At 38.6% G+C, this 23566-nt stretch overlaps 2 protein-coding genes across 2 annotated transcripts in view; both read left to right on the top strand.

The window, feature by feature from the left end:
- Positions 1 to 23566, top strand: part of LOC137257987 (leucine-rich repeat and coiled-coil domain-containing protein 1-like) — a 489406-nt gene that overhangs the window by 251208 nt on the left and 214632 nt on the right. The window contains exon 10 of the mRNA XM_067795512.1: positions 23063 to 23168. Coding sequence (XP_067651613.1) covers positions 23063 to 23168 — 106 coding nt within the window. The remainder of the gene's footprint in view (positions 1 to 23062; positions 23169 to 23566) is intronic.
- Positions 8419 to 11163, top strand: LOC137258612 (serine-aspartate repeat-containing protein I-like). The gene has a single exon (XM_067796311.1). It carries the CDS (start codon positions 8419 to 8421, stop codon positions 11161 to 11163), a length of 2745 nt encoding a protein of 914 aa, XP_067652412.1.

Genomic DNA, 23566 nt, shown 5'->3' with positions numbered 1-23566 from the left:
TAGTGAATAGGGGGAACACTGTTGAGTCTAACAGTGTTAGTCTGGATTTGCACGAGCATGCACACATGCACGCACGTGCGCACGCAGACATTTATCTGTAGTTATGCACATTTATATGAATATAAATGATCGGATGCAAACAATACAGAAAATGGCCTAGAAACTAAACACAATGGTTTGTTATATCTTACCACACATATGCACGCACACAATGGAATATGCAAGATTCATTCCTGCAGCTCGACTGCATAGCTGCGGGAATGTACTGACCTTGATGCTTTATAATGACCAATTGGAGCAACAATTATATTTGAGAGCACGTTGTTTAATGTCAAACTTTGATTTCAAAAGTATGGACTAACATGGATTAGCCAAAAGGACAGAAGAATTTTCACCAGAAATCACAACCAGTAACAACATAATTTTGAAATGACAAGTAAAATTGATTCAGAATTTTTTCATGTTGTTTTATTTGTATACATACTCTGGCTGCAGCACTGCCAGATGTTGTTATCCAGAATGGCGTAGTCTTCATTATCTTCATTGTTCTGGTATGATGTAATGTTTCGATCATGTTCCAATTGCTGTTGTCAAACAAGAGAAACAAGGGATGTCAATCAAGGGTTCATACAGTCCTGATGAAGTGAAGATTGTGTCCGCCAAGTAACATCTAATGTGTGGGTGTTTGTAATATAGATTTGCTTAAGCTGTTTTTAGAGTTTGTTTTGTGAGTATGAAGATACTTTCCTAATATATTCTTTCATTGACGTTCATGGTGTTTGGATGGCTACAGACCTTAGACCTTGACTTAAACCTTGATATCTATCTTGGTAAGGTTTTGCATTATGCTGTCTTTGAATTTCAGATTAAACCTAAAAGTGCTCAGAAGTTGTGGGGTTTTTTATTATTTTTTATTAGGTTTACTAATATAATTATTGATTTTTTGGCCTTATTGTTGCCCAGAAAAGCTTTGAAAAGGCCTTACAAAGTCTTAAATTTATTTCTTGAAATTCTGTAAGAATCCTGCAATCAATCAATATCACTTTTCCTCCTTACGTTATCAATCTGTGACGTTCCATGCTAAACCTGGTCTCTGCAGCCCATATTTGTCATAAGAGGGCATGTGACCAGACTTGTTTGTCATATGTCATCATATGCCGGTTGCCCAGGTTGATGCTCATGCTGTTGATCACTGGATTATCTGTCCAGACTGATTATTTACTTACCATTGTCATATAGATGGAAATCTGTGACAGGGTTAGAATATTGGTGTTCAATAACTCATGCTCGTTGTGAGAGTAAAGGGATCGGCTGGTCAGGCTTGCTAACTTTGTTGTCACATGTAATCAGTTCCAACTTGCACAGATTGATGTTCATGCTGTTGATCAGTGGATTGTCTGATCCTGACTCGATTATTTACAGACCACCGCCATATGGTTGGAATATTGCTGGGTGCAGCATAAAACTAAACTCACTCACTCCATCCTCACTACCTTGTGGCTCCCAGCTGAAGCACCGACCCCTTCTGTCTTTCAGGCCTACCAAAGAAACCTTTCCCACTGTGCAGAAATATGCAGAAAAGCCCACATTAATCGTGGAAGTAGTACATAAACATATGACCTCGCTACTGCAACAGTAAAAACGACAACCAAAAAAAACCTATGAACCTGCAACATTTTAACATCAGTAGACCTCTACTGCTCCTGCGCTTTACAATCCTCGTTTCTGTCATATTTCCGAGCAGCTGTGCATTGCCTCGCATAGAAAACATTTTGGATATTTCAAAATAATTATTGTCAAACATTTCATACAAGTGAAAAGCGAACTAAACAAGTGTACACACAAGCACAATGATGATAACTGCCACATAACACAACAGAAATACTGCAACAATGGAATGTAACTTCTGTTCAAACTAGAAATGGCAACATGCGTTTAAAACTTCCTTATACATGTACGCATGCGTGAAATCGAAGCTGCAGGGTTTTCGTTTTTTGCTCCAGTCTTAGCAATTTAAAGTTGTCATTTTTGCCGTTTCGGTAGCAAGGTATTGTATTTGTGTTTCTATTTCTATGGTTAATGTGGGCTTTTCTGCGTTTTTCTGTATAGTGGGAAAGTTTTCTATGGTAGGTTTAACAAGGATCCAGGGCCCACTTGAACAAAGCGGTCTTGGCGCTACACGTATCGTAAGCTTGTGTTGGAAAATGGGAGTTGCAATCATCGTAGCACTAAGATTGCTTTGTGCACGTGGGCCCTGCCCAAGTCCACAATGATTTGGCATGACTGCTTCAGATGTAGCAGGAATTAAAGATTGGATTTGCTTTGTAGATATATGTCTTTTGTGTATTTTTAATGATTCTAACTCTATTCATGGAACTAAATGTCAGTACCGCTATGGCATGTTCAAGGTTGTTGAAGAAGTTGTGTAAATATCACCACCATTGTACATCACAGGAAAATTTAATTCGGTTTAACAATTAAGTAATGCGTTCATCCAAATGTAAATGTCGTCACAAACAAAAAAGAAGTATGCTCATTAAATCAGATTAGATAGAACAGGATACAGCTCTTTTGCAGGTAAACTGATGTTTGTATAAACAAAGAAAGCAAACCATTCCTTTGATCATTGTGACCCAGGTGGCATAGTAATCAACACAGTTGGTTGTGGAGGTTTGGTCTCCAAGGGACACCGGAAACTGAAGATTGTTGTTTTGAATCCCAGTTTGCCGCTGATTATGTTTCTAGGTTTGTGAGTACAAACCCCAAGCTCATTCAAATCAAAGATTTGAACCAGAACAGACCTATATCACTTTGGGTAATCTGTATCCAAGTCCCCGAACCACATTGTTTTCCCAGCTACCCAGCCATTACTGCAATGCTGAATCTCTAATTGATGCAAGTTTTGAATTCCCTACATACGGAATCTCCCAGCTCACTGGTTCTCCTTTTAGTCTGTCTCATAGTCACTGAGCGTCATTTTGTTCCCTACTGCCCAGCCCTTACTACAGTGCTAAATCCCTTAATGAAACTGTACACACACAGCTATTACAGTCTACAAAGTCCTTACTTTTCTCCAGAATTTCACCCACAGTGCACCACAAAGCTTGTGAAGAAACCTGGAAAATGATGAGGGAACACTTGTACTTTCAGGTGTTCCCTTTTTTGTTTCCAGGAGTATATATAATTACAATGAAAGGAAAAATATCTGGTTTTGTGTAACCTTGAGAAGGAGTGTCAACAGAAAGCAGTGCAGCACTTTAAATGAATTCCTATCCTGCCAAACATCTCGATATTTGATACTGTAAAGAGTGAGTCAAGTGGTAGTACTTCAAAGACAGGTTAACATGTTGCTGGAAGTGTATCTCCATGTTGATAGAGGTCTGCCTCATCTGTAAGCTGTAATGTGCCAGACAACACCTACCTAGCTAGTTTTGTTAAAGATATCTGTAAAACAATAGTGCACATTGAGTCAACAGGAAATTAAAAGAAAACAGCATCAAGGCATTAATAGATAAATGATAATGGTCTTTGGGATGTTTGGCAGTGTCATTTGCCCACAAAGCAGATTCCTGTTTGATTCCACTGTCACGAATATTGCTATAGTGGATGTTAAGCCATACTCACTCACTCACTCACTCACTCACTCACTCACTCACTCACTCATTCACTTTGGCCCATTTGTCTGAGGAATCTGTTATTTGTTGTTTTTAATTACCTCCCTTACCATGCCAGCCAGCATTATCTTTGGATTTGTGAACTCCAAAGTGTTTAGACTTCGATCAGTTTTGAATTTCCATTTTGCCTAAAGTTGTCTTACTGTAAGTTAGCTGTAATGTGGTTCAAGTATAAGCCATTCCCACACTTTTGGGGTGGGGCAGTGGGGTGGCTTAGAGATTAAACCATACACTCATCACACTGAAGACCTGGGTTCGATTCGTCACATGGGTACAACCTATGAAACCCATTTCTGGTGTCTCCAGTCGTGCTCTCCTGCTGTGTCTCCTGCTGGAATATTGCTAAAAATGATTTAGAACTAAGCTTGCTCATCAACCCACCAACACACCCTCTCACTCCTCACTTACTAATTCTCTCATCTGTCCACCCAAGCTAGAAACACACTCTCTCACTCACTCACTCACTCACCCAAGCTAGAAACATGCTCACTTACCCAAGCTAAAAACCCACTCACTCACACACTCACTCAAACAACCAAGCTAGAAACCCACTCACTCACTCACTCACTTACTCACTCATCCACCCAAGCTAGAAACCCACTCACTCACTCTTTGTTCAAGTCAGACCACCTGTGTGGTCAAGTGGATAAAGTGTTAACCTGCTGAAGGGAAGGTTAGTCTGATCCAAGTTCAATTCTTACGAAAGTAAGGCACACATTTTTTTGCAGCTGCAGCCTGTAGTACTGCCCTGAACCTGTGACCCTATGATTCTTTTTGTCCTGATTATGTTGTCAGGTGTGTCCACAGTGTAACAGTGCTTGTCACTTTTACCAAAGTGGTACATGTGGCACCTGCACTACTTCAGGCCCTACTCCGACATAATTAACAGGAACAGTGTTAAAAGCAGTGTTAAACCAAACTCACTCTCTCACTTGAACCAAGAGTGATTGAAAGTTGGTACTTCTTTATATCCAGTATTTAAAAAAATAAAAAGGGGATTGGCTTGATTTGAATTGGGTCTAATTATCTATTAGGACTGGCGTATTGCAGTGCTCATTTCAAACAATACATGTTGCAGTGTCTTTTTTTTTTAAAACCAATATTTTGGGTAATAAACTGTTTATAAAGTTTTGTCATTATTTCTATGTTTGAAGTTAATCTACACAGACTTTCATTCGCACTGGTTTTACATTGTAATTGACAAAACAGCATGCTTTAGGTTCAATACATTTTATGAAAAGGAAACTGAAATTCCTCAAAATCAAATATAAATTCAAAGTTTCTGTTATCTCAACCATTAAGCATATTTTTATAGGCCCTGCATGTACAACTGGTGTCACTGACAGTCACACGCAATATATCGCAATTTATCTTACCTCACACATAAGTGCTGTTTTCTGATTACCTGAGCGCTCCTCTATTATTTTCAACTTATAATGTATGAGAATATGGGTGCCAAAATCACAATATTTTGCAGTACAATTTATTTACCAATCCACAGCCCAAGTATACATGATGATACCTTGATCAGCTACACTGCATCTCTGTGGGCTTGCACAATACAACCTGATCACAAATCTGTCCTTGTAAAAGAAAAACCAGATACGCACATGCATGCATACACATACTAATGCATGCACACATACATGCAAGCAGTAGAATAATTATCTTGAATGTGACCTTGAACCTGATTTCACCTCCCCTCACCTTTGTTCAAAGAAAATTGTCAGATCACGTGTTCAAGATATTAAATTCGCTTTTAATAAATTCCAAAGAACCCACCACTTTTGTCCACATGGTGAATTCAGACACTCACAAGACATTGCCTTAACCACAAGACCACCAATTCCATTGCTTCAATATGAAAATTACAGATATGATAATACTGACTTTTGATCCATGGGTTTGATCCATTGAGCAAGATGAAAGATGATATAATTGGAGGAAATACAGAGATCAGATTCCTTCAGAATAAAGTATCATTGGTTGATTGAGTTAAGATATATCTTTGATCCAGTGTTGTTTAAACTATGTTTCCAAATCTCGGTGTAAGGTGACAGTGTCAATGAGTCAGCCAGATGAAAGAGGCTCGTAAGAACTGAAGGATCATTTAGGAAAAATGCTTGATGATACATTGAAGTATGTTCTATTTTATTGTGTGAAATATCCAAGTTTGGAGAAAACAGTCAAAGATTTCTGTTCTCAATCTTATCATCTTTTTTTTACCCATTGATCAGGGTGGCTGAGTGGCCACAGAGATTGGTGTTGATGTCTTATAGGCAAGGTAAGATTGGGAAAAAATAGTAGAAAGCTGAATTTTTCAGGAAAGCTTCAGAACATCATTGCCATTTGCAAGATACAAAGTTCTACCAATTCTACCCTGTGGCATTTTCAAAATGGCTACCAATTTCAAGATGGCCACCAAAATCATTAAAATGATGATGCAAACAGATATTTTGTCAATAATTATGTCATATTTCTTTTTATATAATTTACTACTGCTGACGTGTAACAATAAACCAAGCCAAGCTATTCAACTTTTGAAACCAGGTCGTTGTGATCCAGATTCTAATTTTTAAAGAAGACTGCTGAAAGCTGTTTATAATCACTCTCATTCTTTTCACACTGAACAAAGAATTTAGTGATCAAGTTCTCAGATGTGCTTTCATTTGTCATTTGACCGTTGGCAATTGTTGAGGGAATAAAATGCTGTTTTTCCTTTGAATATTGGTAATAATGAAGGGCATGTTGCCTCTTCTGTGGCCATTGGTAAATATGGCTATCGTATTACATAGATGGGCATCTTTTGCAGGCTTCATTGTCCTGTTATTATTAGTAACCATAAGCAGTGGAGGAAAATTGGCTTCTTACCCAGCAGACCCATGAAGATCGGGGTTAGAATTGATCTACAGCAACCCATTCTTGTTGTGAGAGGCGCTAACAGGATCAGGGGATCTGGTTTGCTGACTAGGTTGACACGTCATCTTATCGCAACTGCATAGATCGATGCTCATATTGTTGATCACTGGATAACCATACTTTGCAGACCACCGTCATGTAGCTGGAATGTTGCTGAGTGTGGCATAAAACTAACACTCACTCACTCACTCACCCTTTATCCTGCAATCATTGCAAACTGAAGAAGAACAATAGACTTCTTAAATGTATTACTCTTGGTAACTGCGGCAACATGCTGGCTTCTTTGCCTTTAAGTAATTGGTAATTGTGGAGGCATATTATCTCGTGATTGAAGATTATGGCAGCATATTTGTTTCTTTGTACTAGATCAGTGATAAGCATGAGTATATGTATATATACTCTTTTGACCTTTAAAAGATCAAGCTATCCAACCAACTACATTTCATCTTCAGGTCCATGTCGGTCATGGCTACGAAAGGGGCAGAAGGGTAGCCTAGTGGTTGAAGCGTTCGCTCATCATGCCAAAGCCTGAGATCAAGGATCAGTTCCACATATGGATACAACATGTGAAGCTCATTTCAGGCGTCCTTTGATGTGATATAGCTGGAAAATTGCCGCAAAAACCCAACTCACTAACTCACCCATATGACAAGTGAAGGTTATTGGGGACAAAGTTTCACCAGCAATATACATCCAATTAACCATTATTTTGGGGGAAGAAGAACAAAATATGTTCAAAAATAAAAAAAAATAAAACCCTAATGTCAATATAAGATCCTGCAGTCTTCAGATATGATGTATCGTTTCCTTTGATGACTTGAAAATACATCACAGGAGAATATCTTCTCAAGGGAATACCATCATGAGGAGCCAAGAATAACTTTTGTTTTTGTTTTCTTGGGAGAAAACTTCTTATTGGTGTTGCCAGATATGTATTTACCTTGTATTTACATGCTACTTAAATCTTTGAATTACTTTAATGTCCAATACTGAATAAGTATCTATTTCTTCCTAAAATAGTTCTTGAATTGATTGGAAGATTACTTGTTGTTCATATAGTAAACTTGATGTTCATGTAGACTAAGGCGATAAGCATATGTATATATACTGACAGAAGAAAAACATCAAAGCTCACCTGTCTGTATTGATTCACTCAATTTTACTGATTTGGTGTTTTGGACTGGCCATAAAATATTGTTTGGTGGAGGAAGGGGGATTTTTATGTCAGACAGAGCTTTAGATACATCATTTTGTTCAATGAAAAAAGAGACGCTAAAGTTGCACTGACCTATATCTATTTCTTGAAGCAAGGGCAATTCTTTTGTCTTCTCTCTAAAACAGTAGGTGGTACAGAAATAACAAAGTGTAATTTTCCAAAATCTTGTCATACTTTTAGGATGAAAATACAAGAGATTGGAACACATTGCAAACAGTAGTAAGTACGGGGTAAAAGTGAATTCACTCACTCACTCACTCACTCACTCACTCATTGAGATAAACTTACACCAACTGCCATGATTCCTCGGTGAGCACGTTGTTATCAGGAACAACAAAATGTCAACCTACCTGATTTGCAGACAGAACATGAAAGGTTGGTGGTATGTTGTCCTGACCCTATGTCCACTGATCTTGGTAACAGCATGGACTTTGGGGTAGCCCAGTCGTTAAAGTGTTTGATCATCACGCTGAAGTTCCAGATTCAATTCCCATATAGGTGTAATGTGTGAAGCCTATTTCTGATGTCCCCGCCATAATGCTGGAATATTGGTGATCACAAAGCTAGTAAACAGTGATGAACACTTGATATCAATGTTGATATTTGATGATGATGATGATGATGATGATGATACATTTTATCAGATCATATGAGCCATATGATAAAGCTGATACAGAAGGTGATGATATAGTTGATACGGAAGGTGATGATAAAGCTGATACAGAAGATGATGTTAAAGCTGATACAGAAGGGAATGTTAAAGGTGATACAGAAGGGGATGTTAAAGGTGATACAGAAGGGGATGATAAAGCTGATACAGAAGATGATGTTAAAGCTGATGCAGAAGATGATGTTAAAGCTGATACAGAAGGGGATGTTAAAGCTGATGCAGAAGGGGATGTTAAAGCTGATGCAGAAGGTAATGTTAAAGCTGATGCAGAAGATGATGTTAAAGCTGATGCAGAAGGGAATGTTAAAGGTGATGCAGAAGGGAATGTTAAAGGTGATACAGAAGATGATGTTAAAGCTGATGCAGAAGGGAATGTTAAAGGTGATACAGAAGGGGATGTTAAAGCTGATGCAGAAGGGAATGTTAAAGGTGATACAGAAGGGGATGTTAAAGCTGATGCAGAAGGGAATGTTAAAGCTGATGCAGAAGGGAATGTTAAAGGTGATGCAGAAGGGAATGTTAAAGGTGATACAGAAGGGAATGTTAAAGGTGATACAGAAGATGATGTTAAAGCTGATGCAGAAGGGAATGTTAAAGGTGATACAGAAGGAGATGTTAAAGGTGATGCAGAAGGGAATGTTAAAGGTGATACAGAAGATGATGTTAAAGCTGATGCAGAAGGGAATGTTAAAGCTGATGCAGAAGATGATGTTAAAGCTGATGCAGAAGATGATGTTAAAGCTGATGCAGAAGGGAATGTTAAAGGTGATACAGAAGGGGATGATAAAGCTGATGCAGAAGGGAATGTTAAAGGTGATACAGAAGATGATGTTAAAGCTGATGCAGAAGGGAATGTTAAAGGTGATACAGAAGATGATGTTAAAGCTGATGCAGAAGGGAATGTTAAAGCTGATGCAGAAGGGAATGTTAAAGCTGATGCAGAAGATGATGTTAAAGCTGATGCAGAAGGGAATGTTAAAGCTGATGCAGAAGGGAATGTTAAAGGTGATACAGAAGATGATGTTAAAGCTGATGCAGAAGGGAATGTTAAAGGTGATACAGAAGGAGATGTTAAAGCTGATGCAGAAGGGAATGTTAAAGCTGATGCAGAAGGGAATGTTAAAGGTGATGCAGAAGGGAATGTTAAAGGTGATACAGAAGGGAATGTTAAAGGTGATGCAGAAGATGATGTTAAAGCTGATGCAGAAGGGAATGTTAAAGGTGATACAGAAGGAGATGTTAAAGCTGATGCAGAAGGGAATGTTAAAGGTGATACAGAAGATGATGTTAAAGCTGATGCAGAAGGGAATGTTAAAGGTGATACAGAAGGGGATGATAAAGCTGATGCAGAAGGGAATGTTAAAGGTGATACAGAAGATGATGTTAAAGCTGATGCAGAAGGGAGTGTTAAAGGTGATACAGAAGATGATGTTAAAGCTGATGCAGAAGGGAATGTTAAAGCTGATGCAGAAGATGATGTTAAAGCTGATGCAGAAGGGAATGTTAAAGCTGATGCAGAAGGTAATGTTAAAGGTGATACAGAAGATGATGTTAAAGCTGATGCAGAAGGGAATGTTAAAGGTGATACAGAAGATGATGTTAAAGCTGATGCAGAAGGGAATGTTAAAGGTGATACAGAAGATGATGTTAAAGCTGATGCAGAAGGGAATGTTAAAGCTGATGCAGAAGGGAATGTTAAAGCTGATGCAGAAGATGATGTTAAAGCTGATGCAGAAGGGAATGTTAAAGCTGATGCAGAAGGGAATGTTAAAGGTGATACAGAAGATGATGTTAAAGCTGATGCAGAAGGGAATGTTAAAGGTGATACAGAAGGAGATGTTAAAGCTGATGCAGAAGGGAATGTTAAAGGTGATACAGAAGGGGATGTTAAAGGTGATGCAGAAGGGAATGTTAAAGGTGATACAGAAGGGGATGTTAAAGCTGATGCAGAAGTGAATGTTAAAGGTGATGCAGAAGGGAATGTTAAAGGTGATACAGAAGGGGATGTTAAAGCTGATGCAGAAGGGAATGTTAAAGGTGATGCAGAAGGGAATGTTAAAGGTGATACAGAAGGGAATGTTAAAGGTGATACAGAAGATGATGTTAAAGCTGATGCAGAAGGGAATGTTAAAGGTGATGCAGAAGGAGATGTTAAAGCTGATGCAGAAGGGAATGTTAAAGGTGATACAGAAGATGATGTTAAAGCTGATGCAGAAGGGAATGTTAAAGGTGATACAGAAGGAGATGTTAAAGCTGATGCAGAAGGGAATGTTAAAGGTGATACAGAAGGGGATGTTAAAGCTGATGCAGAAGGGAATGTTAAAGCTGATGCAGAAGGGAATGTTAAAGGTGATGCAGAAGGGAATGTTAAAGGTGATACAGAAGGGAATGTTAAAGGTGATACAGAAGGGGATGTTAAAGCTGATACAGAAGGGGATGATAAAACTTATACAGAAGGGGATGTTAAAGCTGATATAGAAGGGGATGATAAAGCTGATACAGAAGATGATGTTAAAGCTGATGCAGGAGGGAATGTTAAAGGTGATACAGAAGGGGATGCTAAAGCTGATACAGAAGGGGATGTTAAAACTGATACAGAAGGGGATGTTAAAGCTGATATAGAAGGGGATGATAAAGCTGATACAGAAGGACAAGGTTTCAATGTTATTTATTTGTTTGCCTGAGTCTTTCTAAAATATAACTGAAATACGACTTTTTGGTCTGAGTCAGTAGCACCAGTTTAATGTTCATCCACTGAAACTTCTCAAATCCTGGAAAACATCATTAGACGCTGAAATATGATTGACAAGGAGCACCTGAGGCATTTAAAGCTGGGGCTATTTTTTTTATTATATACAATGTGCATCAATATTTCCATTTATATGATGGTGGCCTGCGGAATCAAGCTTGACCACACAATCCAGTGCTTGATATAATGAGCATCAATCAGCACATTTGAGACATGATGACGTGCTGTGACGTTATTGACTACTCATGGTAGCCTGAGTGCTCCACATTGAAACAATCTAAATAATAATAATAATAATCTATTTCTTAAATCCTTCATATCCATTGACAGGGGCTTACTGGTGGTCTCTTATTGATTCATTGTGCAAGTATGACATGTTAATAATTTAGGAATACACTTTTCAGCAAAGTACAGATTCTAGTTACTTTTTTGGGGTCAAGCCCCATCTGGGATTTGAATCCATGCTTACAGAGTAATACTCGGCTTATGATCGTTGGCACACAAGGGCAGCAACCAGTAACCCACTTTGGGACAACTTCTGGTGGATGGCAGCATCCACAAAAGTGGAAGTCTGACAATTGTATGTCCATTTCACCTACTTTCTCTGACAAGTAGCTATGCGTCTCCAGTAATATGCATTATCTGTAGATCTGATTAATAAGCCATTTCAGTGAAATGAGAAGCCCCGGAAACATCCTTTCTTTGAAGTCATTCTTGGTGCTTTTGACTCTTGGTTCCTTGTTAATGGATGTATGTATTTGTGGCCTGTTGTGGCATACTGAGATTGTGGTTATGGATGTTTGTCTTGACAGTCTTGTCTTTCTTGTGTACGTAGCAGGGCATGGAGACATCTCACAGACGACATCCTTACCTTGTCAGCTGGCTGAGGTGGTGAACCTCTTTTGTCACCTGGAAATTTGCAGCTGCAACATATACATGTCTTATCCTAAACGGTAGGATTCTGTGACCTAAATTTATTGCCAGAGTTACCAAATTTGTTGCCTCAAGGACCTGAATTTGTTGCTTACATGATTTGAATTTGTTGCTACAGTTACCAAATTTGTGGCCTCAAGGGCCTGAATCTCTTGCCTCAATGACCTCCAATTATTGCATTAATGACACAGAATCTGTTGCCTCAATGACCTGAAACTGTTGTCTCATTGACCTGAATTTGTGGCCTCAATGACCTGAATCTGTTGTCTCATTGACCTGAATATGTTGTCTAAATGATCTGAGTATGTGGCATCAGCGACCTGAATCTATTGTCTCAATAACCGACTCTATGACCTCACTTACCTGAATTTGTTGATTAAATGACCTGAACGTGGTTGCCTCGGTGACCTGAATCTGCTGTTTCAGTGACGTGAATGTGTTGCGTCAGTGACCAGAATGTTTTGTCTCAGTGACCTGAATGTGGTTGCCTCAGTGACCTGAATATGTTGCCTCATTGACCTGAATCTGCTGTTTCAGTAGTCTGAATGTGGTTGCCTCAGTGATCTGAATGTGGTTGCCTCAGTGACCTGCATGTGTTGCCTCAGTGACCTGACCGTGGTTTCCTCAGTGACCTGAATCTGTTGCCTCAGTGACCTGAATGTGGTTGTCTCAGTGATCTGAATGTGCTGCCTTAGTGATCTGAATGTGTTGCCTCAGTGAAATGAATGTGGTTGTCTCAGTGACCTGAATGTGTTGCCGCAGTGACCTGAATGTGTTGTTTCAGTGTCTTGAATCTGTGCATTTGTTGCCTCAATGACCTGCATTTATTGTCTCTTACCAATTGTATGCATTGAATTAATTTTGGTCCAAATAAAACTTAATTCCTGTCCAATGTATGGTATGGGAAATTTTGGTTTTTAAAGTACTGATTCCATGAGATCATAAAGGTTTGTCTGTCATAAACATATGGTTTCCTGTATGTTCCTTTGACTACTACAAAGTCTTTGTTCTGGAATAGATACATTAAAATGGCCACTGGCTGTATCAGACCTGATACTCTCACTTAAGATAACATTCTCACATTTCAATATATTTTCAGGATGACTGACCAGTGACAAATCATGAATTTGGACAATCAAGCATGTTTGATAATTGTGAGAAAATTCAGACAAGGGATTGATGAGAAATAGATCATGTCTCTCTATAGTTTTCAAAATTATTTCATGTCTGTTGAAACCATGAGGGTGTTTTAAAAGTCTTCTGTCATCACTGAAATATTGCGATATTTAGAAAAAATCAGATATTCTCATGTAAGATGGGCTCATGATCCACTCAATCAGAAAACGCATCCAAGTTGTCAATGTCATCACAAGTTGTTAGAAAGGCTGCGAGTGCCCTTTTGTCAAATTAGGATCAATTTTATGCAGGAACTGCAATTTTATCATGATTTTGCACAAAAACATTGTGACATGATGAGCTTTTGTATGAGGAAAAGCCAACTGGATTAATTTAAGAATTTTCTTCATGACTCACCAACTTCTAGAATACTGATTAAACTGTTAATATTTTCACACTATTTGCTAATATTTCTGAAAAACATTTTTGATGATCATAAAAATGATTTTCTGAGTCACAAAGTTTTCAATATCTACTTAAAAACAAAATCAGTGATATTTGCTTACAATTTTGGAGAGCAACAATAGACACATCTTCCTAAAGAGCCATGTACAGCATTCATTTAAAATGATTCCCTATGTTCTTTTAATAGCCTTGATCTGCCAGAAAATATTTGGCATGTGTTGCTAAAATTAAGAACGACCAATCAGAATCTGCCCATTGAAACTGTCAGGTGGATAAATATACCTGTAACTGAGAGAAATTACCCACCTAGGTGGGTTAGATTTAGGTGATGAATTTAATTATATATTTATTTGTCCAGTTTGGGAAAGTGAAAGAGGAAACAGTTAATTCACAAATATTTTTTCACTGACAAACCTAATTAAACTGAGCTTACTTTTCAATGCTCCAAAACTAGGAACTCTGCGAAAATTGCCCACCGTAATGTTTGCATAATTACACACAAACAACTTATGTGGCATTTAAATATTGTACTCTGATATCTGTTCTTGATGCTGTGTGATGGTGTGCATGCATATTGTTTACCTATATATCAAGGTATGTACATTGAATGTTGTATGTCTTATGCTGCTGCGAGCGACTTGACTTTTGCGGATGCTGCTGACTGGTTGCTGGATGGCTAAGCTTTCTGTTTGTAAGCTTGCAATATAGACGTTTGACTTCCCAAGCTCCAAGTATTATTATTAGAATAGAAGGGATTATCGTTATGCATGACAAGGTGGCCTTATGTAGAAATTCATTATAATATCTCAGCAAATCTAGAAACTACAAGAACAGTTATAACAAAATCACAGCTACAAAATTATTGTTTCAGAAATATTATGCTGTAATTGCAAAATACATTTTGCTTGTTATTTGTGTTTATAGATATATATCTATATCATGATTTAAATGTTTTTGTCATGCTGCTGATAGAGGCCAGTGTAAATATAGTTCAGTTCAGTTCAGATGAGTTCAGTTCAGTTAAGTTCAGATGAGTTCAGTTCAGTTAAGTTCAGATGAGTTCAGTTCAGTTCAGTTCAGATGAGTTCAGTTCAGTTAAGTTCAGATGAGTTCAGTTCAGTTAAGTTCAGATGAGTTCAGTTCAGTTCAGTTCAGATGAGTTCAGTTCAGTTAAGTTCAGATGAGTTCAGTTCAGTTCAGTTCAGATGAGTTCAGTTCAGTTCAGTTCAGATGAGTTCAGTTATTGCTTCAGGATCGTGATCCTCTGCTGCTTTTCAACTGATGGTAGTTTATTGTTTGAATGTTTGTCAAAGAGGTGACTATCGTGACTGTATGGTCAAGCCCACTGGCTTGGCTGAAGCATGTCATCGTATCACATTTGTGTAAATCAATTGATGCTCCTGCTGTTAATCACTGGATTGTCTGGTCCAGACTCGATTATTTACAGACCACTTCCATATAGCTGGCCTATCGCTGAGTATAAGTATACTCGCCCAGCCCACCCATCGTCCACCTAGATTTAGCTCAGCAAGGTACCAATGGTTTATCAAGGTCCTATGGGTTATTCATTCAACTGAACCTTGTGCAACTGACCACTCTCTTGTGCTGCTATGTGCAAATTACCTAACACATAATACATTAACCACATGAAGCCTTTCTTAACCCAATGTTATTTTTAATAATTATTTATCCAGACATGAGAAATGCCAAATGCGAACCATTGATTGCTATGGATCCATGCCAGCCTCAGAGGCAGAGGTGAACTTTACAGAGTTAATTTGCATGGTCTAGGTAATCCAAGTGCTGTCGCAACTAAATGGTGCTTGTAATAAAGTCATTAACTGACAACAAATACACAAGTCTAAGGTTTATGCAAAACATGGATGACACACAAGGATTAGTAATTATGGTATTGTATGCAATGTGATCACCAATATGTTTGTAGTAGTTCCCAGAGGTAACTTGGCTAGACAGTAATATTTATAGCAGTACCCGGTGAGTAACTCGGCAGGATGGTAATATTTATAGCAGTACCCTGTAAGCAGCATGGCAGGATGGTAATACGTAAAGCAGTACCTTGTAGGCAGCAAGGCAGGATGGTAATATTTATTGCAGTACCCTGTAGGCAGCAAGGCAGGATGGTAATATTTATTGCAGTACCCTGTAAGCAGCACGGCAGGATGGTAATATGTATATCAGTACCTTGTAGCAGGATGAAGTTTGAAGTGAATACTGATGAATATTCAAGTTAAGTGATTGATGCACATTATGAAAGGCCATGTTAACAGTGTTAATTTGTCACAGGCATAACCAGTGATCTCACAACACTCAAATTTGGTATGTAATAGTTATTCTTGACAGTACCATGCGCGACCTTTGCAAACTAACATCACATGTGCTACTGCAAAGCTAGTTCATATTCCATTGCTGCATGTCTCACCTTGACAGAAGGACATATCAGTTCAAGTAAAACATGCTCCCTTAAAAAATGTAAATATTCATTTATATTCCTCTCTGGTAACCATGAATAATGAATTCAAGTCATGAAGGGCTACAATTCGATTCACCGAATATGGGAATGAATCCCAACAGCCTTAGTACCCAGTACCTTGATGATAATGGTACTATAACAGTATCCTGTGAGATCAGTAATACTCATAGCAGAACCCTGTTGGCAATTTGACATGAAATCTGTTTATGGTCACCAAGGACTGTAATCATCTTGACACTGATGTCTGTACTGAACCATGCAGACAGTCTGTTGGAACCCATAAACAGCTTCAAGCTTACTTGAGTCATGCGATGAGACTTACTGTCGACTGGCTGCCATCAGACCTGACAGCATGTAATGATGACTAGGACAATGTCAACAAGTGGCTTAAAGTTGTCCAGGTGCTTGTTTGCAGGCCATAGTGCTGACTGGGCTACTAAACAGCCTCACTCACTCACTCACTCACTCACTCATTTATAGCAGGGTTGTTATAGATGAGCTACCATATTTCCTCTACTACCACTAACACTAGCTGGCCGATTCATATCGCCTGAAACCCAGTGAAATATCGTGATGGAATCCAATATTTCGTCCAACAACTTCTCTTTGCTTTGTCACTTTGGCATTGATATGTTCCTCACATAGTGCTGTGCAGCAGGTAACTGCTGCTAAGTCTGATTCAGACATTTTGATACCACAGAAATGAAATACCACAAAATATTATGAGATGAACATTAATATCAGCAGATCAAATTATGTGAATGGTAGCAAATCAATCAATCGATATTCGTTACAACCAGTGAACATGTACAATGTATGGAAATCAGCAGGTCATAATGATGTGCCAACCCGTGTGAGTCACAATCCTATAAACACCTGATATGAACCAACAAACAAGACACTAAGTGCCAACGCCCAGTTCATGAAACCCTATGACGATCATGACATACACTTACAACATATTGCTATTTGAGGAATGAGGCGCTGATCTGAAAACAGTTCAAAGCGAAGTCGAATTAAGGCTTTGTCAACCTATGCAACGCTGAGGTTCAACTATTAAGCAAAGAATCTCTTATTATCCAAAAAAAGTCATTACCTAGTATTGTTGGAACTTGAACAACTAGTGCCGTTATTTAAGGGAATACGGTACTTGTCATTCAGCAGTGATGTTGATATCTTGTACTTGCGTCCCTCTAAGTATTTAATATGAGTACGAGATAAATCATTCTTGCTACCATTGATGGCCTGGCCATTTGGGTTGTGGTAATCTGATCTTGTGCATTTCTAAAGCCAGTTCAGAACAGGATCAGATGAGAGAATCTCTTCAAGGCTTTGAAGCTTTTCCAGTGTTTATCATGTCTAAGTAAATCTGTAAGTGTTGTCACGACTTCATGGGTTCTTGACAGAGGGATATGCAGGAATCACATTTAAGTCAGTCAGTCAGTGCATGTGAATGTAATATTAATGTTCAAAATCCCTCAAAACATGTACAATGTCCTTATTAATATGTGAAAATTATCCTTTGTCAGTAGTTTCTTTTGGAAATATGTTTAATGGTTTTAGAAATGTATCAAATGTACTTTTATGATTATTCCCATATAAATGTAGATTTCAAATATATTAAATCTCTCACTTTCATCTGGAACGTCAGAGTTATAATCAGGTTTGTATATATAGGGAGTCATGTCATGGTAACACTGATTGTGGAATAATATCAAGAGACAGATTTGTAAGGAAGGAGTTCAGTTGGGTCATAAAGCTAATGAAAACTGATGAAGAGAATATTTGGTGTGGTAAGATCAGCTCTGCTTTGAACCATTCACCAAAGCACTCAATAAATCAATCAATCACTCAATCAATCAGTCAGTCAATCAAGATGTAAATGAGACACTGTTGTCAGCTCTGCTGTGAACTCACTCGCTCACTCACTCACTCACTCACTCACTCACTCAAACAAGATGTAAAAGAGACAGTGTTGTCAGGGGACAGAAGATAACTGTGTTGAATGTTGAAAATCCTAATTAACTGATGTGTTTTAATTTTGCTTTCCATGAATATAATACAGTAAAGTATTGTAACTGAATAAACCAAGACCAATGATTGATATAAGGAAGGCTTCATCCACTAAGTCAAGACTTGACACGGAGTCATTGAGCCTCGTCACCAGGTCCACGTAATTGCTTCTTACAGTTAGCATTATCTCCTTGTGACATCAATCACTATATCATTTGGTCCAGACTTGATTACATACAGCAACTGCAGCAAAATATCGCCGCAGATAGAAACAAACGATGAAATTCCCTGGGCGTAGATTTGTTAAACTCTCCTAGCGCTAAGATAGTGCCATACATTAACATGAACTTACGTCTGTCTTAGCACTAAGAGAGCTTTGAAAACATACTGTTTCAGAAGGCTCTATTTCACAAAGCTATCCCAGTGCTACAACTGTTGTAACTCCTATACTGTAACACAGACTTACAACAGTGATTGCTCTACGATAGCCTTGTGACACGGGGCCTTGGAGGCAGATATTGATGTTCATCATAATTTTATCCTAATCATACTCAAGCTGAAACATCAACTGCATATGAATTCATCAAAATCCCTACAGAATTCTTCAGAATGAAACAGAGAACCATTACAAACAGAAAACGTCTTCACTGTTGGGGATATTCACAGGATCATGTGCACATCATCACAGGTTGCATTTAAACAGACTACTGGCCTCTGTGGAGATTGATAATGAACCAGCCTCACTGCTACCGACTGTTTTCTTGGAACTTGCACTGTTTCCAAAACCACAAAGCATTGAACCTTTCCAGGTATTATCTTTACTTCAGTCATGTCCCAGTGACTCAGGGCAACCATAGCATCCACGATTGCTGCAACTCTATGCTAAAGAATGGGACTTGCAGTAACCATTGTGTTCAGAAAGTTTTGAGCAATGAAATCCACCTCATTATATGAAGGCATTCATTCTGATATATTTAGTGGAACAAAATACTGTGTTGAAGGGTCATGGTCATTGTCATAAGAGATCAAGGTCATTATCATAAAGGGTCAAGGACATTGTATTAGGTCAAGATCACAGAGGTAAGCAGTGCTATTGTCTGGTATATCTGGGAATACTTTCCCTTATCAGCGACCTGGCTGATTCATGAATGCTTGAACCTGATGGCATGGCTTGGAATATTGTCACTTGTCTGTGCCGAAGACTAAGTAGTTAGTGCTGGTCTGAGAAGATTTCTACTGGGATATGATACAAGGAAGTTCAATGCAGCAATTCCTTCTTTAAGAACTTTAGACTATACCGCAAACTTTGTCCACATGAAACAAGTGGTCTTCTTGTAATGGGACAGAATGTGTTTGTTTTTAGTACACTTTATATCTGAAAAGCAACACTTAAATCTTTGACTGACATTAAAATGTCACATGAGGGTGAAATGGGGTTATTTTGCTCATATGACGACAGAAACAGGTTTTATACTGTGTTCAAGTTAAGCATCAATAGCCTACCCAGACACGTCATACTGACTCAGAGCTGACCAGTCCTTGTTTTTACCCAGGAATGGGTGGTCAGGCTCATTGACTTGGTTAACACATGTCATCAGTTCCCAGTTGCACAGATTGATGCTTATGTTGTTGATCACTGGATAGTCTGGTCCAGACTTGATTATTTACAGACTGCTGCCATATAGTTGTAATATTGCTTGCACAGCATTAAACTGAACTCTCTCACTCCCTCGTGTTACCCATAATGCCGAGTGCCAGGCAGGGAACAACAAGAACAATGTTTGAATGTCTTTTGGTAAGATGCTGTCGGGAATTGAACCCATGACCTTCAGCTCTGCAGGCAGACGCTCTTACCACTACACCGTGAAGAACACAACAAACAAGGCTGAGGAAATTGCTTATTGATCATTAAGGCATACCTCACAGACATCCTTTATTCAAGGAAACACTTCCTTATTCCAGCTTTATTGATATTTAATACTGTGTTATTTATGGGGGATATCAGCATTCACTGACTGAATGAAGACATGTTCCTGTTAACTGGTTTCTTAATGACTGCCTGCAGACTCTTGAGACTTCCGCTATCTACTCCATATCTCAGGAGCATCGCTCTCATTTACAACAAATCTTCAGTTACAGATATACAATGAAAATATGAAATAGACTTATCTTTGGAGACAACATCAATCAATCTTGGTGAAACTTGAAACATTGATTAAATATTAATTTTCCATACTTGAGTCGTTTGACAATATTTGGAATGCCTAAGTGAGTTATCCTTACTTTATTGTTAAGTGGTTTTGAATGAGATCGGTTCTTTGACTTGGGCCAGACATTTTGATGGAAGTATTTTTTACAGATTTTGTTCAGTTTAAATATTTGTTTTGATATTTATTGTTTGACATGTATGTGAAGCTGGTCTTCCCAGTGTCGTTTGTCTGACAGTCCATGTACTATAATATTTTCTGTGTTGATTTTCCCTTACCATAGTGCAAGGGGCAGTGGGGTAGCCTTGTGATTTAAGTGTTTGCTCATCTTGGTAAAGACCCAGGTTCAATTCCAAACATGGTTACAATGAGTCAAGCCTTAGTCTGGTGTCCCCCATGGTATTGCTGAAATATTTCTAAAAGCATCATAAAACCTTGATTACTACCAACATACCATCTCGCTGAATATGTTATGCCTGAGTGAAGCTGAAACCTGGTGTCAACCTGTTGTCAGTCCAGCTAGTGTGAATTTGATGACCTGTCAAATAAACTGAACCGCAACAAAAAAACAGCCACACCAATAGAGGGTTCTTAAACCACACAGTTAATCAAAACAGTGGACTGAGTTCAAACCTGACAATTATGGTTAACATATTTTTGGGAATCACATTTAGAGTTTACACAAAATCCCCCAAAATGGTACCATTAGGACACCTCAAAGTGTTGCTGCCGTTGGTTGGGAGTCATTCAGTCTTGTTTAAATGTCCAAAGGTGTTCTACTGGACCTAATAGCCATAGAATGGTTTGGAGACCATGTTGTCTTGGGAAGTCCAATGTTTCTCTGGCAGTGTAGGCATGATCATTGCCTTGTGGGAAGATACTAGTATGATGCCTGTGATGTCAAAAATATGATGCAACATGGGCCTTATGACTTGGTCATTACAGCAAGCAGCTGCCCTGCCATTGTGTATGGCGTAAAATTTGCATATGTACAATTTTTATTTTCATACACAAGAAAAGCAGATAGAAACAAACTCTAGCAACTGAGTGATGCAAGATAATTTTCAAAATTAATAGTCTGCACTATAAAAGTCTTTATTGACCTTGAAAGCCATTAAAATCAAGAATCGCACCCCATGTGTTGTGTATAGAGGTGATGGTGGTGATCACTTTGAAAAGTCTGTCATTGAAAAGTTTCTTAATGCTTCTAGTTCCTATCCAAATTAAAAGGTCAGATTCCGAAACATTTTTTCGAAGACAATATTATTTGGAGCAGTATTACTATAAAAATGGTTAGCAATTTTCCAGCAGTAACAGCTTTTACCTATGGCAGTAAATAAAGTTCACTCCATTTTCCTGGAACTTTTCCATCTTATCATGGGTTTTGTTATAAACCTTTGAGTGGCCAATGGTTAGAAGTCATAAGCAGATCCAGATTGGGGATGTGCACACCCCACCTCCCCCTTTTTTCTGAAATTTTGTTAAATGACCATTGAAACTGGGGAGAAAATAAAGTATGCAGCTCCCCTTCTAACAAAAGCGCACACCCCCTTTCTCTAACTCCGTATCCGCCACTGCATGTAGGAGTCAGCATTATACCAGTTACTGGCAAATCAGGGCGAGTGCGGTGAGGATGGTAAGCTTCAGGGCCCCATTGCTCAAAACGATTGTCATAAGTCTATGATAAAGTATGGAAGTTGGAATCACCATAGGGTTACGTATGCTTTGAGGGAGTAGACCCAGAACCTTACTCTTAGCTGTTGATGAGTGAGTGAGTGAGTGAGTGAGTTTACTTTAGTTTTACGCTGCACGCGGCAATATTCCAGCTATATGACAGTGGTCTGTAATTAATCAAGTCTGGACCAGACAATCCAGTGACCAACAACATGAGCATCGATCTGCACAATTGGGGAACCGATGACATGTACCAACCAAGTCAGCGAGCATGACCACCTGATCCCGTTAGTAGCGTCTTACGAAACATAGTCGCCTTTTCTGGCAAGCATGAATTGCTGAAGGCCTATTCTACCCCAAGACCTTCACGGGTCTAGCTGTTGTTGTCCCAACAGAAGAGGAATAAAGGACTTGTGTAAACACACAAAATTACTGATGCATTCTGTGACACCACAGTTTAAACTGTGTATCCAAATTTTTTAGTAGGATTAATCAGTGAGTGTGTGAGTGAGTATGGCTCATACGACTTTTAGCAACATCATGGCAGAGGTCTCCAGAAATGCACTTCACATGTTGTACTTATGTGGGAAATTGAACCTGGGTCTTTGGCATGAAAAGCAAACATTTTAACTGCAAGGCTACCCCACCACCCTTTGTCTAGTCAGTGTTACATCGAGAAGAACTTTCTCCTGATTATGACACAGAATGAAACATTTCTTCATTCAACATAGACAAGTCTCCATTTGCAAAGGACCAAAGATTAAGTTTGCCCCAAAAGTCAGACTAACCCACCATTGTGGTTAGTGTCCACAATGTTTAGTGTCGTGGTAAACGTGGTCAATGCTTGCATTTGTTTCTGAAGCATTATTTTTCACTCATGGGGTTTGTACATTCAATGCAGATATTTGGTAATGATTTTCTTGTCTTTTTCACAGCAGCACACAAGATGGTGATGAGGGAAGCAGTGAAGCTGAAGGTCAACTGAAGGTTAAGGTTGGCTCTGAGAAGAGATACCGAGAGGACATCAAGACAACATATGTGGTAAGTCAGACATTTTAAATTGAAATATTCAGGTCATTTCTGAAAATGTGACATTGTTATATCCGAAATGAATAGGTATGTGTGATCTGTTTTGCTTACTGAATCTATGATTCAAAATGAAGAAGAGAATTTGTGAATTTCTGTAGGCCAACAACAGCCCCTGGATTTGTCTATGGCTTCTGATTGGCTGAAATAGTGTCCTTTTTTTCCAGGATCATGGTCCATCTGTCTTTTTTCAGGTCATTTATCTGTGATGATATCACGGTTATTTTGCCCCATAATTCAAGATATTATTGTTGGATTCAGCATGTCAGATGCAAACTGACTTCTCAGGTCTCTTGAATGAATACAAACAAAGTAGAGTTGGGAATTGGTTGAAATATCTGATGATTGTCTCA

This window comes from Haliotis asinina, chromosome 12 (genome assembly GCF_037392515.1).
Source record: "Haliotis asinina isolate JCU_RB_2024 chromosome 12, JCU_Hal_asi_v2, whole genome shotgun sequence".
In the NCBI taxonomy this organism is placed as follows: Eukaryota; Metazoa; Mollusca; class Gastropoda; order Lepetellida; family Haliotidae; genus Haliotis; species Haliotis asinina.
Note: the sequence above shows the minus strand (reverse complement) of the source record. Positions and strands in the feature narration are given on the sequence as shown.